Genomic DNA, 15,894 nt, shown 5'->3' with positions numbered 1-15,894 from the left:
CACAACGCCCGGCTATTTTTTGGTTGCAGCCGTCATTGTTGTTTGGCGGGCCCGGGCTGGATTCAAACCCGCCACCTTGGGTGTACATGGCTGGTGCCTTAGCCACTTGAGCCACAGGTGCCAAGCCAAAAGGCTCAGCTTTGGGAGCAGTGAGGCAAACAGCAGTGAGAGGGAATAATCAGCAGTGTACAACCATTGAGACAGAGGGGCTACCTTTGCACAAGGCCAAGCTGCTAAGGCACCCAGCTCTAGGGCTCAGATGCCTCTGGGCCATACCAGATGAACTAATGATGATGTCCTCAGGGTTGGAGCCAGGAGGGATCAAGCCTCTAGCCTAAGAGCCACACCCCCAAGAACCATGGTCATGCCTGACATCACAAAGGTACTCTCTGCCCTCCTAGAGCCAGAGTGGCTGGAACCTCCTAGCACCTTCTGGAGGTGTTTGGTTCCTCTAAAAATGTGTGTGTGTGTAAGGTGCTTTTGCCATCCTGGATCTTGCTATCTAGACTATAACCAACTAGGTCCCCTGTGTCCCTCCCACCCCTGGTTCTATGCCCCAATCAACCCAGAAGATGCACATAGGCAAGAGCGGGTAGAGAAGTAAAGCCATCACTAGCTCAGACTGCCTTTGTGCAAATTGGGAAAAGATGCCCTTCCCAGGGACTCTCCCCTTTGTTAGACAATTGTTAACAGTCTGTGTGAAATATTCTACTGCCATCTGCTGGAAATCTGAAGTAATACATGTAGAAATCTATGACATATTCCCTTTCAGAGAACACAGTACACAACCTACACTGCTGTACTGGATGCTCCCAGTCAGATACCTTACCGGCTGCGGTTAGTGATGGGAGTCTCATCCTCAAAGACCCACTGCAGGCTCGGGGGTGGCTGGGCTGAGAACTGGCAATGGAACATGGCCTCCTCGTTCCTTGCCACCACCACATCCTGAGGTGCCAGCACCACCCTGGCAAAGCTTTCATCTGGGCCAGGGGAAAGTATGGGGGAGTGAATAGGCAGGATGATGAGCCCCCCACTCCCACCTCCTGCAGTCCCACCTCAGGCTCACCAGCAATACTCAAGGTGAAGTTCTGGCTGCTGCAGGCCTGGCCAAAGGCATTGTAGGCACAGCAAGAGTAGAGGCCACTATGCTCGGGGCCAGCTGGCCGGAGAGTCAGGTTCCGCTCCTTGCTGCTGACTGTGTGGTTGCTCTGACCATCAGAGAGGGGGCTCCCATCCCGGAACCACTGGTAGGCAGGCCTGTGGGGCAGAGAGAGTCAGCACCAGAGGGGACGGGTACTCAATGGGCAGTGGAGAGGTTATGCAATCAGAGGGCCAAGGCTAGACCCTTTAGTTTACAAATGGAGAAACTGAGGCCTGAGGAGGGGAAGTGGCATGCGTAAGGGGACACAACAATTCAGAGCAGAATCAGATTGAGATTCTAGATCTCTTGCTTCCCAGAATTTAGGGATTGATCACTCCACACACAATGTGGGCCCTCCTCAGGTAGTGGGCTGATGTGGGAAGCTTCTGGACAGGAGTGAAGAGCACTGTGATGGTGGTGGAGGGAATGGTCACAGGATGAAGCAAGGCACACCAGCACAGAACCTAAGATTTGGGGAGAAGTCCCTACCTACTTAAAATAACCCTTCCCTCCCCACCCCCCCTTGGCTCCTTACCGAGGGTGTCCATCAATGTGACAACGAAGGGTGACCTGTGTCTGTGGCTGGATCTCAGCTTCTGAGGCTGGATGCTTCAGGACCACAGGACCTGCCTCAATCCCTACAGCAGAGGCCACGGTTGCAGTGAGGGGCAGAGCAGAGCAGGGGCAGGAAGGCAGAGGGAAAGGAGGACAAGCAGGAACCATGGAACCTTGAGGCTCTGGAGCCAACAGACATAGGGAAGCCCCATGAAGCTGAGACTGGGGCTATAGATAGCAGATATTGACTGCACACCCACTCCCTGGCAGGCTGAGCCTGACACTTGGCCTAAGGCTTGACTGCCCTTTCCATTTGTGAAAGCATCTGGCAGATAAATGGGCCCAAAACTTGAAAGAAAAATATTTTTTGAAAAAAATGAAACTTAACTTCCTCTTATCAACACAAGAAGAAAGAGCTGATGACTACATTCTGCCTGCTCCATTTAACTGAAAATGGAAGAAGCTGAGGTAAAGGAGGGGTCCTCCAGGGTTCAGAAGTTTAACAGGGGAACTGGGCACAACCCTCTAGCTCTCACATTTGATGTTGAAGGACGCGTTGGCACTGCGGGCTTCCTCTCCAGTGATGTCATCCTGAGCCACGCACTGGAAGTTGCCAGAGTCCTGCAGCCGGTCCACAGCTGCAAAGCTCAGGCTGCTGCCCTGGGCGAAACGCCGCTCAGTGTCCTGGACAGGGGCCCCATCAAGCAGCCAGTACACAGTCACTGGGCCTGGGGCTTCAACTTCACAGCGGAGCAGCGCCCGGCGCCCCTGCAGTGCATCCTGGGAGGACGGCTCCTTGATGAAGACAATGGCTGCCTGGGCACCTGTAGATGGGGACATGGGAGAGGCAGGGTTAAGAACTGTACCCTCTGTCCTAACACAGGCCAAGAGGAAGAAAGGGGCTATGCATAGAGGAAGATAATAATTTCAAGTGTGAAGAATCATGATACCATAATTGCTAAGAGCTCACTGAGGAACTATGTGGGGTAAACTCTAGGATACAAAGACACAGAACCCTATCCTCAAGAGGTCTCAAGTCGGGAGGGGCACAGGGAACAATTATAGAGGACATAGTTATGGTCATGTAAATGTCAAATGAATGGTGTGGGTAGTCAGTGCCTCTACAGCACAGAGGAAGAAGGGATCCCTGAGGACTACAGGCCGATTGACTGTACAGGAAAAGAGCCTAGACCTGCAGGCCAGACCACCATTAAGACCAGGTCTTAATGCCAGATGACACTGCAGGTAACTCTCCCTACCACCCAGAACCAGGAGGTTGAACAAAGTTAAACCATGACTCTAAGAGCACGGTGGGAAGATAACTCCTATTCACACACTCTCTGAGGGTCCCCACAGGTCAGGGAAGCTTTGAATCCTACTCTCAGATGCTCTGTAGCCCAATATTCTTGGGGGTCTCCTTTTGAAGAATCCATTCATCAATGGAGAAGCCAATATTCTCTAGAAACCTGGGCTATTGTCAAAGACATGTCAGGACCACTTCTATGTCCTCCCTTCTATCCCTAAGAATCCATCTATGGCTAAGGCCAACTTCCCTGTACTCAGTTGAGAGATGAGCCAAGCAATTCCAGGATTTTAACTCAAGCCCTTTCCCCTCCTGCATTGCTACAATTCAGCCAGGGCCAGGGGGACACCCATGGACAGAGAGGTCCCTGCAACCAAAGGTGGAACCACAGCCAGTGGGAACAAAGGGAAGAGTAAGCAGCCTGTGCTGTGCAGCAGATGGGTTATGGAGGTGGAGGGCAGGGCCAGGCAGGTGGGTGGCATTGTTTCAACAGCATCAGGAATAACACACTGGGCTTTGTTCTCGGCCAGGTGGGTGCCATGGAGCCACTGGGCCTTGAGCACAGAATAGGACACCTCTGCCTGCCCTGAAAGAAACAGGCCATCTGGGACTGCTACATAAAGAAGCAGAGTCTGCCGCTGGCCAAACTGAGCCAAGCAAGGACAGAAAGGAAGAAACTAACAGGGTTCTCTCTGTTCCCTCCCAAATGGAGATTAATATTGACCCAAAGAGCACCCTTCCAAGTCCCTAGAGGTGGGGTTCAGTTCTTTAGGGCATGAGAGTTGGTCTGATCATAACTCAGTGGCAAGATAAGTCTGTGATCTCCCAGGGCTGGGTCCAGGTGAGGGGCTACCATGGTATTAGTCCACCTCTCAACATTCTCTGAGGCTCCAGCCTGCATCTCCTGACATAAAACAATACAGCAACACCCCCCCACACATACACACCTAATACTTCTTAATGGGGCACTGTTGGTTCTCTGGGTGGGACAAGTTTCCATTATGCTGGGCTATCCCACCCACCACTGGAGTTAACAAACTTGCCTTCCAGGCATTGCTGAGCACCCCAGGCCACTATGACAATCCAAACACACCCCTACACATTTCCAAATGCTACAACAGAGTGTGGCCCTGGCCCCACCCCTGTTGGGCTTTATGGTGTAGATAGGGAAACCCAGGTCCAGGCATATGAAAGGATTTACCCAAGATCAGGTAATTCATTTGTGGCTGAGCCAGGACCATGACCCAAAGAAGCCAACTCCATACTCTTCCTAGCCCCATCAAGGGACTCAGAAACAACCTTGGAAGTATCTAATCCTACAACAGCAGTCATTCCCCACAACCACAGCCAGATAATGAGGTAGACACACCTCTTGCAGACAATGCCAAGCATATAAGGGTACACGGCAAACACTGGCTAAACTGATGAAACCCTGTAAGTATGAAACAAGAACAGGTGTATGGGGTCAGGCAAGGTGGTTCACGCCTGTAATCCTAGCACTCTGGACACAAAGGTAGGAGGACTGCTTGAGGCCAGGAATTTGAGACCAGCCTGGGCAAGATGGAGACCCCATCTCTACAAAAACTAGAAAAATCAATCAGGAGTGATGGTGCATGATATAGTCCGTCACTCAGGAGGTTAGGGCAAGAGGAGTTCTTGAGCCAAAGAGTTTGAGGTTACAGTGAACAATGATGATGCCACTGTACTTTGGCCTAGGTGATACAGTAAAACTCTGTCAAAAAAAAAAAAAAAAAAAAGAAAGAAAAAAGAAAGGAAAGGAAAGGAGAAAACAAGAACTGGCATATTATGAGATACTTCCCAAACACCTTTCATGATACAAATGGGCAGCTCCAAACTGAAACTCTATAGAACCTCTGCATATGTGACTTACCAAAATCTAGGAAATCTCAACCCAGAATTTCAGGATGCTTGTCAAAGACCAAAGACCACTTGCTCTCAGAGTGTGGGTGAACTCCCACTTCCTCACTCAGCTTCTGCAGACATGGTGGGGAGCCAAAAGTGTTGCCCGTGCAGAGAAGTAGCTAAGGGGTTAGAATTAGGCTGGTTGGTTCCAATTCTGCTCTTCACACTCACTGTGTCTGACCTTGGGCCAGTACTGCAGACTGTGAGCACTTCAGCTCCCTCTGCCTCTCAGGAGGTTGTCAGGCATGTAAACATGGTAATATGTGCAGTGCTTTGGAAGGAGTCTGCCTTCAGTAAATGGCAACCACTGTCATTCTCATGATTACCTTTCTTGCTCAAAGACTCAAATTCTAAGAAGATTAGAAAGCTTCCCGCTTGCCAAGACCCAGGCCCACTCCCAAACCCTGGACAGGGGAGGAACCCACCATGGCAGAGAAGTCTGAAGGGAATAATCAAGTGGTGGGTGGGATGGAGGAAAAGGGGCCCTGGAGTGGCAGGAACCAGAGACCACCTGCCATAGAAACTGGAGCTGGGAGAAGGGACAACCTGACTTAGAGGGACCCCACATCATCCCCACCTCAGTCTCCAGCATCCCTCCTGGGGCTGGGGCTGGGCTGCTCCATAGCTGTGGTGAGAGATGTTGCATTCCCAGACTGCCACTCAGAGCCCCCTGCACCCCCATGACAGGGCCTGGGAAACATCAAAGCCAACCCCACTGGGGCCTCTGTCCTGACGTCAGCTCACAGCAGGTCCTAGTTAGTGCTTGGCTGGGGCGAACTTTAGATGTTTCCAAAGGCAGGGAGAGCAGCTACCAGGCCTGCTCCAAGCCCTGGGCCATGAGGCTCCTCACCCGGCCATGTTTGCTCAGAAGACAGCCTGCGGAGTGCCCAGTCTGGCCTCTTGTATAGACTGCGGGAAGAGATGCTGGTTTGTTGTTTGGGGTCGAGGGAAAAAAAGGGCAGAAGATTTAGGGGCAGAGAAAGAAACATCAGACTCTAAGAAAGGAGAGGCTGGCAGATGAGGGACTTTCTGCTTCAGCTTTATCAGAAGCTTTGCTGATACCAATAAGAAATGAAGGACAAATGACACAAAAGGAAAGCTTGTGGGGATGAAGGTGGTACAGTCACCTGCACATTTCCTGTTCCTTCTCCCTGACCTGAGGATGCCCCCAGGGCTGTGATCTGGAAAGGCCCTTCTCTGTGGCAGGCACATTGATCCTGGGCTTCTCCAGGCTGCCCCCTTCTCACAGCCCAACTACACCATGCATCACTCCCACTGCACCTGCAGGCTCAGGGAGACACATGGCCATGTGCCCCCAAGCAGACCATTCCATACAGTGGCTTTGCCCCTACTGCTGCCTAGTGATGCCACCTTAGTGCAGCCTCTATGCTCCCTTCTCCTGCCCATGAAATGGGAACACCAGCCCTACCACCCAGGCTATGTGAGGGCAAAGTCTGCACACAGCACAAAGCAGAGGTGCTGCTCCCCAGGTAGGAGCCTGCCCCGCTGGGCACAATGGGCCTTCTCAGCAACAACAGGCAGGCAGAGCCATCTGCCCACACCAGGTGCAGACCCCAACAAAACCAGAACTGCCAATGCCCAATAAGGACATTTCTCAAGCCATTTCCCTGGCTCCCTCACAGCCATCTATATGCAGACACTCACTCTGCCTGTGTCTCCAGCCTCAGCCCCTAGAGAAAAGGCCAAATAGGCAGCGGCCCAACTCCTGCACACCCTCCACCCACCACCCCCTGCAAGCATCTGGTCTGGTGCCCACCCTCCTTGCTGCTCTCTGGGCTCCACGCCCAGCTGAACCATGCCTGTATATGTGTGCCTGTGTGTACATACATAAGTATAAACACAATTGTTACAGAGAGCAGAGAGCAGCAGGAAGTTTCTCCTAAGTGTTCCCACTCTAAGTAATTTCAGCTGCTTCAGCCCTAATCCCCACCCCCATTCATCTGAGCCACTCAACTACCATGTCTCAGGGACTAGTTCTGCTAGTCTAGGAAAAACACCTCCAGGACCTCTAAGGCCCCAGAACCTGTGAAAAACACTACTGGTTAATTCTATCAACCTCTCCCTCTTATTATAGAAAATCCCATCCTTCTGACAGATGCCTCAGGACTAAGCTGAGATACCAAGACCCTGGTTGAGCGAGGAACTTGATGCTATTGGCCCAAAAGTCCTCCAAGAGTGTATTCCAGAAAGAGACGTGGATTTTGCATGGTGGTGTTTGATTGTGTGAGTGGCAAAGTCAACCAGCCATACATACATGGTTGACTCTTCCACACCAGAACAACACTGAAGACTCAAGTCACTGGCTCCACAGCCTGGGTCCCTGTAGGGAACATCCTGAATCCCAGGTGGGCCCCAGAGCTCAGACCAAAGTGGTTCCTGTCAGAGCACACACAGATGCCCGAGGGAGAGGTTTGCTAACTCCCCAGTCTGGGAAAACAGCACCAGGGGGAACAAGAGAAGCACCTCTCAACCTGAGAAGTACAAATGCTCCATGTAAGGAGTAGCCCCCAGGCTCTTTGACCCACAGAGGACAGGCCTCCTCACAAGCCCCCATCGTGTAGGGTCAGCAAATAAAAGGTTCCATGGTGCCCTCCCCAGCCACTGCACCCCCACCACCCCTGTCCCTCTCCCTGGGGGGCCAGAACACTGTGCTGCAGGCCCTCAGCCCTCCAGAATTCAACTGGAACACTTTCAACCACTTGAGCCACTCCAAAGGCCCATGGCTCAGTTGCTGCAGAAATAAGTCACTTGGATGAACAGTAAGGCTAGTCATCTCCCAGTTCACCCAAGTTGGCAGAAACACAAAATGCTTCAGGGTTATTTGTGAATCTGGGGTTTGGAATGCCCCTCTTAACTACCACCAGTACTCTATACATGGTTTTAGCACAAGCAACTCGGATTGCTCAAGGTCACTGAATGGGGACCACAGTGGACAACAAGATCCAGCAAGCTGTAGAGCACAAAATTCCGACCCCCTTCTGTCTTCCCAGGGTCTACAAAGACCCCATGTTCACCCACAGGAACCTGCAGCCCTCCTTAAGTCCATCCCAGCCCTTCCTCTTAGCAGGACAGTGCCAAGAACCTTGCTGAGTTTCTCAGTCCTGGGATTTAACTGTCAATACCTGGAGAGGTTCCCAGATCCCTAAAGAAGAAACAGAACCACTTCACCAAAGAAACAGCCTAGCAGGCCTGCTCTTTCACCTTAGGCAAAAATCACAACTCAGAACTACCTAGCCCACTCCTTGGAGGAATAGAAGGGGCAGATCAACTTATAAACAGCAGGAGTTAGGGCCATAGGTCCACAATTATGTGGTATCCAAGCTTGGAGTGACAAAAACACCAGCTGGAGATGTGGGCTAAGGTGTTCCCCGGTCAGAGGCCACACCATCAGCCTATAGAACCTGCCTGTCTTCTACTATTGCTGGAAGGGTTCTGTCCAGTACATGCCTCTCACCCTCAGTGACCCTTAAAAATGGCTGTGGTATCTCCAAAGAAAGAGCAATGAATATAATACCCAGCTGGAGTGAGGTGGTGTCACCAGATGAAAGAACACAGGGCAAGGAAAGGAACTTGGATTCTAGTTCTGATATATCCACTAGCAAGTAGGGTAGTCAGTAAAACCTAACACTGGATTAGATGCAATGAACCTCAGAGGCAGTTACAGACACAGAGGGCTTCCCAGAACCCCCTGGCCCCACAGCCAGCCCTCAGCACCTATTTGGCAAATGTAGTACCAGGCCCTTGAGGGATTAAGAATGACCTTCTAACAGCAGGTGTGTGGGGTTTGAGGCAGCTGGCGCTACAAACAAGGATTGAGCATCTTTCTGATGAGCCACTTCCATTCCCAACTTAGCCCTATGCAGCTGCCCCAGGAGATCTACTTCTGCCATCTAATTCCCCTGTTGCCTTGGCCACATGCTTGCACTGAAAGTTCACTAACTGCCTTCAACACCCGGGTACTCCTGCCTCCAAATGAGGGCTTTATCCCCCAAACTAGACTGTAAGCTCAAGGGGAAGGCAAACATTTGCCTAGCATGATACTTCAATGCCTAGTGCCTGGGCCACATAGTCAATATCCCTTGAGTATGTGTACAGGAATGAAGTCACTCAAGTGTCTATCTGATATGAAACCTTGTCCTATATCTACCTTTATCTATCTTGGTCAACCTCTTGGTCTGTTTTCCTCATCTGGAAAATGCCAGCCTTAAAACTGATTTATTGATTCTTTCTCAGTCCACAGGCCCTTATAATAATTAAACAAAATTTTAAGGGTTTTTTGTTGTTGATGTTGTTGTTGTTATTGTTTTGAGACAGAGTCTCACTCTGTCACCCTCAGTAAAGTGCTGCGATATCATAGTTCACAGCAATCTCAAACCCTTGGGCTCAAGTGATCCTCTTGCCTCAGCCTCCCAAGTAGCTGGGACTACAGGTGCCCACCACAACACCCAGCTATTTTTTTTAGAGATGGGGGTCTCACTCTTGCTCAGGCTGGTCTCAAACTCTTAAGCTCAATCCACCCACCTCAGCCTCCCAGAGTACTAGGATTTGAGACACCCTGCCTGGTCTATTGTTTTTTGGGGGGGGTTTTGTTTAAGACAAAGTCTCACTCTGTTGCCCTGGGTAGAGTGCTGTGGGGTCCTATTCTCACAGCAACCTCAAAGTCTTGGGCTTGGTGACCCTCTTGCCTCAGCCTCCCAAGTAGCTGGGACTATAGGCGCCTGTCACAATGTCCAGGTAGTTTTCCTATTTTTAGTAAAGATGGGGTCTTACTTTTTTGCTCAGGCAATCCACCCAACTTGGCCTCCCAGAGTGTTAGGATTATAGGCGTGAGCCACTGTACCTGGCCTAAAATTTTGTTTTAAGTATAGATACATACAAGTCTGGCTATTTTTCTGAGAAGTTAAAAACCGCTAGAAGTTCTAGGGAACCGTGGACCTCAGAATTAAAATCTCTTTGGACTAAAGCAACACCTTATAGGGATGAATACTGGGAAGGGGGCCCAGAACAGATCTGCCAGGAAGAGCCATGAGTTCTCCACACCCTCCAGGCCTGGGAACAGATTCATTCTCAGCTCAAACAACAGAGAGAGACAGCACCAAGCTGTCTCCTGAGGAAGTCAGCGAGAAGCCTTAAGACATAATATGCATGCCAGGGAAGGTGACAGGACTGCTAGACTGGAAAACTGGGAATTGAGCCACAGCCCCACAAAAACCTCAGTGGTGATCTGCCAGTGCTCTTAGGGACCCACAGAAAACAAGGAGCCCACCTCCTCATTACTCAGGATGGAAAGGGACTTGCTGCAGGCTCTAAAGCCACTCACTGGAGGGGCCCAAAGCTAGGGTGCTGCCAGGTCTCTGACTCTCAGGTGCAATAGTGAGGGTCTCTGAGTTCAAGATCTTTCAGAATCCATGAAAAAAACTGCTGTGGTGGAACCTGGGAGTCAGCTTCTCAATTTCCCTCCCGCAGAGGCAGTGGGCAAATGAAATGACAGGCCAAGTACCATTGGACCTCGCCTTAGTCTGATGATTCATTTTCAAGACAGCCTCAGATAACTCTATGATCCTCCATTTTATCAGCTGTTTGTACCCATCATTGCCTCCCACCTGGCAGGCTAATAATCCAGGCAGATGAGCACAGCCCATAGATCTATAATCAGTGGCCATGCCCAAATTCCCTGTGGCAGAGAGGACCTGACTCCTTGCCCTTTACCCTACCTATACCCCAACACTGCTGAACACTGGGAGGCAGGGAGGGGGCATGGAGTGGCCTCAATTCCACTCAAAGAGGAAGGTCCTTCCTGGCTTTTAAAGAAATTAAAATGTCCCTAAACCTACTCTGTCCAATGTGGTAGCTACTAGCCACATGAGGATATTTAAATTTAATTTAATTTAAATGAAAATTCATTTCTCCAGTTGCACTAGCCATATTTCAAGTGGTCAGGAGCCACACATGGCTGGTGGCCACTGTATTGACTAGTGTAGGTAGTGGAACAGCTCTACTCTCAAGAAAGCTCCATCAGGGCTCAGTGCCCATACCACAGTGGTTATGGCACCAGCCATATACACCAAGGCTGTTGGGTTTGAACCCAGCCCGGGCCAGCTAAAACAATGACAACCACAACAAAAAAATAGATGGGCAGTGTGGTGGGCACCTGTAGTCCCAGCTACTTTGAAGGCTGAGGTAAGAGAATCTCTTTTTTTTTTTTTTTTTTTTGAGACAGAGCCTCAAGCTATCCACCTGGGTAGAGTGCCATGGCATCACAGCTCACAGCAACCTCCACCTCCTGGGCTCAAGCGAGTCTCCTGCCTCTGCCTCCCAAGTAGCTGGGACCACAGGCGCCCGCCACAACGCCTGGCTATTTTTTGGTTGCAGCCTTCATTGTTGTTTGGCAGACTGGATTCGAACCCGCCACTTTAGGTGTATGTGGCTGGCACCTTAGCCACTTGAGCCACAGGCACCGAGCCAAGAGAACCTCTTAATCCCAAGAGTTTGAGGTTGCTGTGAGCTGTGATGCAACAGCACTCTACCAAGGGCAACAGATTGAGACTCTGTCTCAAAAAAAAAAAAAAAAAAAGAATGTCTCCATCAGACACTCCCTAGCTGTCTGACCACCCACTCCTTGCTGGGCCCAAAGCACGGACACATTTCCAATCTAAAGAACGCTCAATACAGCCTCATTTTATAGACAAAAGGAAACTGGAGTCAAGGTAGCCTAGTAAATGGCAGGGCCAGGAATTGCCCCAATCTGTCTGGCTACAAGTCTACGTTCTTTCTCTGATGCCATGCTGGCTGCTTTTCATTTTATTCACTAATTCCCTTTTTTCCACATCCTCCCACAACCATTCTATTGTCTTTAATGTAAATCCTTTTGTTTGTACGTGCTCTTGCAAAATGTGACTGCAGGTATTTTTTTTTTTTTTGATTGCAGGTATTTTTCACTCATGTGAATGATCTTGCAATATATCTCACCTCACTTCACACTTCTTTCCACTCAGTGCCATGTTTTGAGGCTCCTCCTACATCCTGCTAGTCTCCCTAATAGATGAATCCACTGTTGGGTTTGGTGGGGAATGAGTAAGTGGATAAACAGAGCTACCCATAGTTTGAAAATTAGTCTTTAAGTCTATATTGTCCTCTCTGCATGCCCCCCAAAACCCTGCCCTGGCCTCCACTACTTCACCCCCCCCATCTCTTTCTCACTCCTCTGGGTGTCCTCAGAGCTTCATCACACACACCCAGCTTCTCCTGTTCACCTTCTTCCTCTCTCTAAGCCCAAAAAGTCACTAGAGGCTGGACCTCAGCTAGTTTCAAAGGGATAAGAGAAAATAAGTCACATACTTTTCTACTTAGAAGTGCTCTGCAAACCACTTCCCGGAGCAGACAAGAGAGGGGAATGTGAGGAAATCACTTTGCTATGTTGTGATGTGGAAAGCACAAGCCACGCAGGGCCTGCAGCAGCAGGCTGCATTTGCCACACACTCCAGGACATGCAGCACTGTTTAGCACATGTGCAAGAGCCTGGCTGTCCCCTCCTCACAAGACAGGGCTCAGGAGTCAGAGCCTCAGACCTTCTCTCAAAGGCCCCTCCCCCAGCCTTCCTGTGGCACAGCTTCTCCACCTGTTCTACCAACAGCTGTTTCTGAAAACCTGCTTTCTCTCCAGAGAGGGGGCTTAGAAAGGGCTGCTCTATCCAGGTCTTTAAGGCAGGACTTTAGGCCTAACCTGAGACACAAAGAGAAGACTCCAGAATGAGGGAAGAGGCAGGACAGTGCTTGGAAGAGCCACAGGTTTGAAGAGGCAGGAATACTGCACTCCTGGACCCAGGGTGAAGGGGAAAGGGCATGGGGGCAAGATTTTACATGGTGCCCACCACTTCCTTCAGAAGACAGATCCACTCCTGAGGTCACCAGAGAGCCATCTCTGCTACCATCGTAGCTGGGAAAATGTTGACTACAACAATGCACAGGAGAGGAGGAAAAGATACCTTGTAGTAGATCACTGCAGCCATGATTACTGCTCAAGTATTACTTGAAGTAATAGAGTCCCACCCAGTGTTGTTAAGTGAACCCTGGGGGGTGGGGGTGGGGGGCAGTCAGCAGCCTGGGTTAGATGGACAGAGGAGGAAGTAGTGGAAGGCAGGCCAGCTGCTCAATTAGAGGCAAACTATCAGATTTTCTCAGATGCTTCCAGGATCCTTATAACTCCATTTTACTACTTAAAACATAAACTCTCTAATCAGCAAAAACTAATTTTATTTTTTTATTTACTCTCTTAACTGCATTATTGTTTCTGTTATTTTTAAGGAAAATAACCAAAAAGAGTTATATTTTTTTAAAAAATCAGCTGTTTAGAGAAAGCATACTGGTGGCTGGGCGCAGTGACTCACGCCTATAATCCCAGCACTCTGGGAGGCAGAGGCGAGTAGATTGCTTGAGCTCAGGAATTCCAGACCAGCCTGAGCAAGAGCAAGACCCCAGTCTCTACTAAAAATAGAAAAACTACCAAGTATTATGGCGAACGCTTGCAGTCGTAGCTACTTTGGAGGCTGAGTCAAGAGGATTGCTCAAGCCCATGAGTTTGAGGTTGCTGTGAGCTCTGATGCCACAGTACTCTACCCAGGGCAACAGAGTGAGACTCTGTCTCAAGCAAAAAAAAAAAAAAAAAAAAGAGGCAGCGCCCAGAGCTCAGTGGGTAGAGCGCCGGCCACATACAATGAGGCTGGTGGGTTTGAACCCAGCCCAGGCCAGCTAAAACAACAAAGACAACCACAAAAAAAAAAAAAAAATAGCTGGTTGTTGTGCTGGGGCACTTGTGGTCCCAGCTACTTGGGAGGCTGAGGCAAGAGAATTGCCTAAGCCCAAGAGTTTGAGGTTGCTGTGAGCTGTGATGCCATGGCACTCTACAAAAAAAAAAAAAAAAAAAAATAGAAAAAGTGTGCTAAAGATAGCAAAATGAGTATGAGTATTTCAATCTCCAAATCAATAACAACAGATAAAAAAAATACAAACCAATGAATAAAGGACAGGAACTCTTTACAAGTTATTTTTAAAAGCACCAAAATCTTACAACTCATCACCAGATGTCTAAAGCCTAAGGAAACCTACTTTGAGGGAAAACATCATAAAACATAAAGCATACACAAAAGGCCAAAGAAGAAAGAGCTCTTAAGAGTAGCTGATGCAATAACTGAACTAAATAGCCAAAAAAATGACAAAGACTTAAAGTTTATTTCAGGCCTACTCTGTCGATCGTTAAGTCAGAGTTTGCGAGGCACCAAGATCTGGCTTCACTTAAGTCTGGAACTGGCTGTGCCTCCATTCCAGAAGATGTCTCTTACAGACGTCCAAAGTCATGCAGACAGAGACAGGGGAAGACAGTAAGATGAGATGACCAGGCCAGGGAAAGGTGGAGGAGGGTGGAGGAGGATGGAGAGAGAGAGAAAGGGAGACGACAAACTAAGAGAGAAGGAAACGTGTGCGGGGATGGGGGTGGGGAGGGCCTCATGCCTATAATCCTTGCATTTTTGGGAGGCCAAGGTGGGTGTATTACTTGAGTTCAAGAGTTTGAGACCAGCCTAAGCAAGAGTAAGACCCCATCTCTACTAAAAATAGAAAAATCTAGCGCGGCATGGTGGCGTGGCCTGTAGTCCCTGCTACTCAGGAGGCTGAGGCAGGAGAATCGCTTGAAAACAAGAGTTTGAGGTTACTGTGAGCTACGGTGACACCACAGCACACTACCCAGAGCACAGAGTGAGACTCTGTCTCAAAAAAAAAAAAAAAAAAGAGACAATGTGAGCCCCAGACCCTGAAAGGAGGAGGAGGTAAGAAATCACCAGGTAGAGAGACAAGGACAGAGTCAAACTGAGAGACAGAGACTAAACAACATGAGGCATAGGGACACAGAGAGAAAAGGAGAAGAAAGACAAAGAGGACACACGTGCACACACACGCACACACGCAAGCACACAGCCCTGCAGCTCCACGTTACCACAGCTGACCCCGGCAGGTCTGTCCCCCTCCAGTAGGGAGGCCCGGCATGCCCCGTCCACCCTCCCCAGCAGCCTCCAGGACTCTCAAGACAGTCCCTAGCCACAGGCCTAAAGACTCCCCAGGATAACACCAGACACAAAAGGTTACCACTTGTCCTTAGGTAGGAGGCTGGAGGGAGCAAGATGGGAGGGGAGAGGACTCTATATATACCAGATTCAGACCATTTATAATGGAGAGCCCTCAAATTAGAGGCTCCTGGTAAATAATTCACCAGGAAGAGTACAGTACCTTCTTCCCTAAGCTCATCCATTATTCACCAAGATAAATGTGCCATATTGTTCTACTTCCTGACATCTCAAATGGTCTGAGCCATTAGGCCAGCCGTGAGATGACAGACAGCAGGGCAATTTCCACCCAATTTTTCCAGAACCCCTGACCCAGCAATCCTGCTGCTTTGGGAACTTAGGTCTGCTGCTCCTTAAGCCAGGGCAACATACTCAGCGTCCGGGAAGAGCCAGGCCTGAACGCAAGACCGTGAAATCCCAAGGACAGGCCCACACTCAGCCTAGTGCCAGATGGACTCGACTATACCCAGAAAAGTTTACCAGACCTCTCAAGGGGAAAAAGAAAACACCTTGTTTGAATCTGTCTAAGGGCAATACTGTTCCTAAATAGTTCCAAGAGTTTGATTTTGATGCCAAACGAGTGTCAGCTAACAAACACAGAAAGACTTCCATCCCAGAGTTCGTTCTCAGCAAGTCATCCTGTTCTTCAGGCCTTAGTTTTCCCATATGTAAAATATGCTAGTAACATCTGCTCTCTATTGTGCAGCCCTTCCCCCTCAAGAATGAAATGCCTTGGCTCGGCGCCTGTGGCTCAAGCGGCTAAGGTGCCAGCCACATACACCTAAGGTGGCGGGTTCGAATCCCCAGCCTGGGCCCACCAAACAACAATGATGGCTG

The 15,894-nt window shown here is 49.6% G+C and overlaps 1 protein-coding gene across 1 annotated transcript in view; it reads right to left on the bottom strand.

Annotated features, from left to right (window-relative positions):
* PTK7 (protein tyrosine kinase 7 (inactive)) overlaps nucleotides 1-15,894 on the bottom strand; it is a 73,817-nt gene that overhangs the window by 28,199 nt on the left and 29,724 nt on the right. The window contains exons 2-5 of the mRNA XM_012804809.2: nucleotides 2,233-2,520; nucleotides 1,677-1,779; nucleotides 1,067-1,257; nucleotides 830-980 (exon numbers count right to left, since the gene is read on the bottom strand). Coding sequence (XP_012660263.2) covers nucleotides 830-980; nucleotides 1,067-1,257; nucleotides 1,677-1,779; nucleotides 2,233-2,520 — 733 coding nt within the window. The remainder of the gene's footprint in view (nucleotides 1-829; nucleotides 981-1,066; nucleotides 1,258-1,676; nucleotides 1,780-2,232; nucleotides 2,521-15,894) is intronic.

This window comes from Otolemur garnettii, unplaced genomic scaffold, assembly GCF_000181295.1.
Source record: "Otolemur garnettii isolate 467f Iridium unplaced genomic scaffold, OtoGar3 scaffold00031, whole genome shotgun sequence".
Lineage (NCBI taxonomy): Eukaryota > Metazoa > Chordata > Mammalia > Primates > Galagidae > Otolemur > Otolemur garnettii.
The sequence above is the reverse complement of the archived record's forward strand: the minus strand, read 5'-3'. Positions and strand labels throughout refer to the sequence as shown.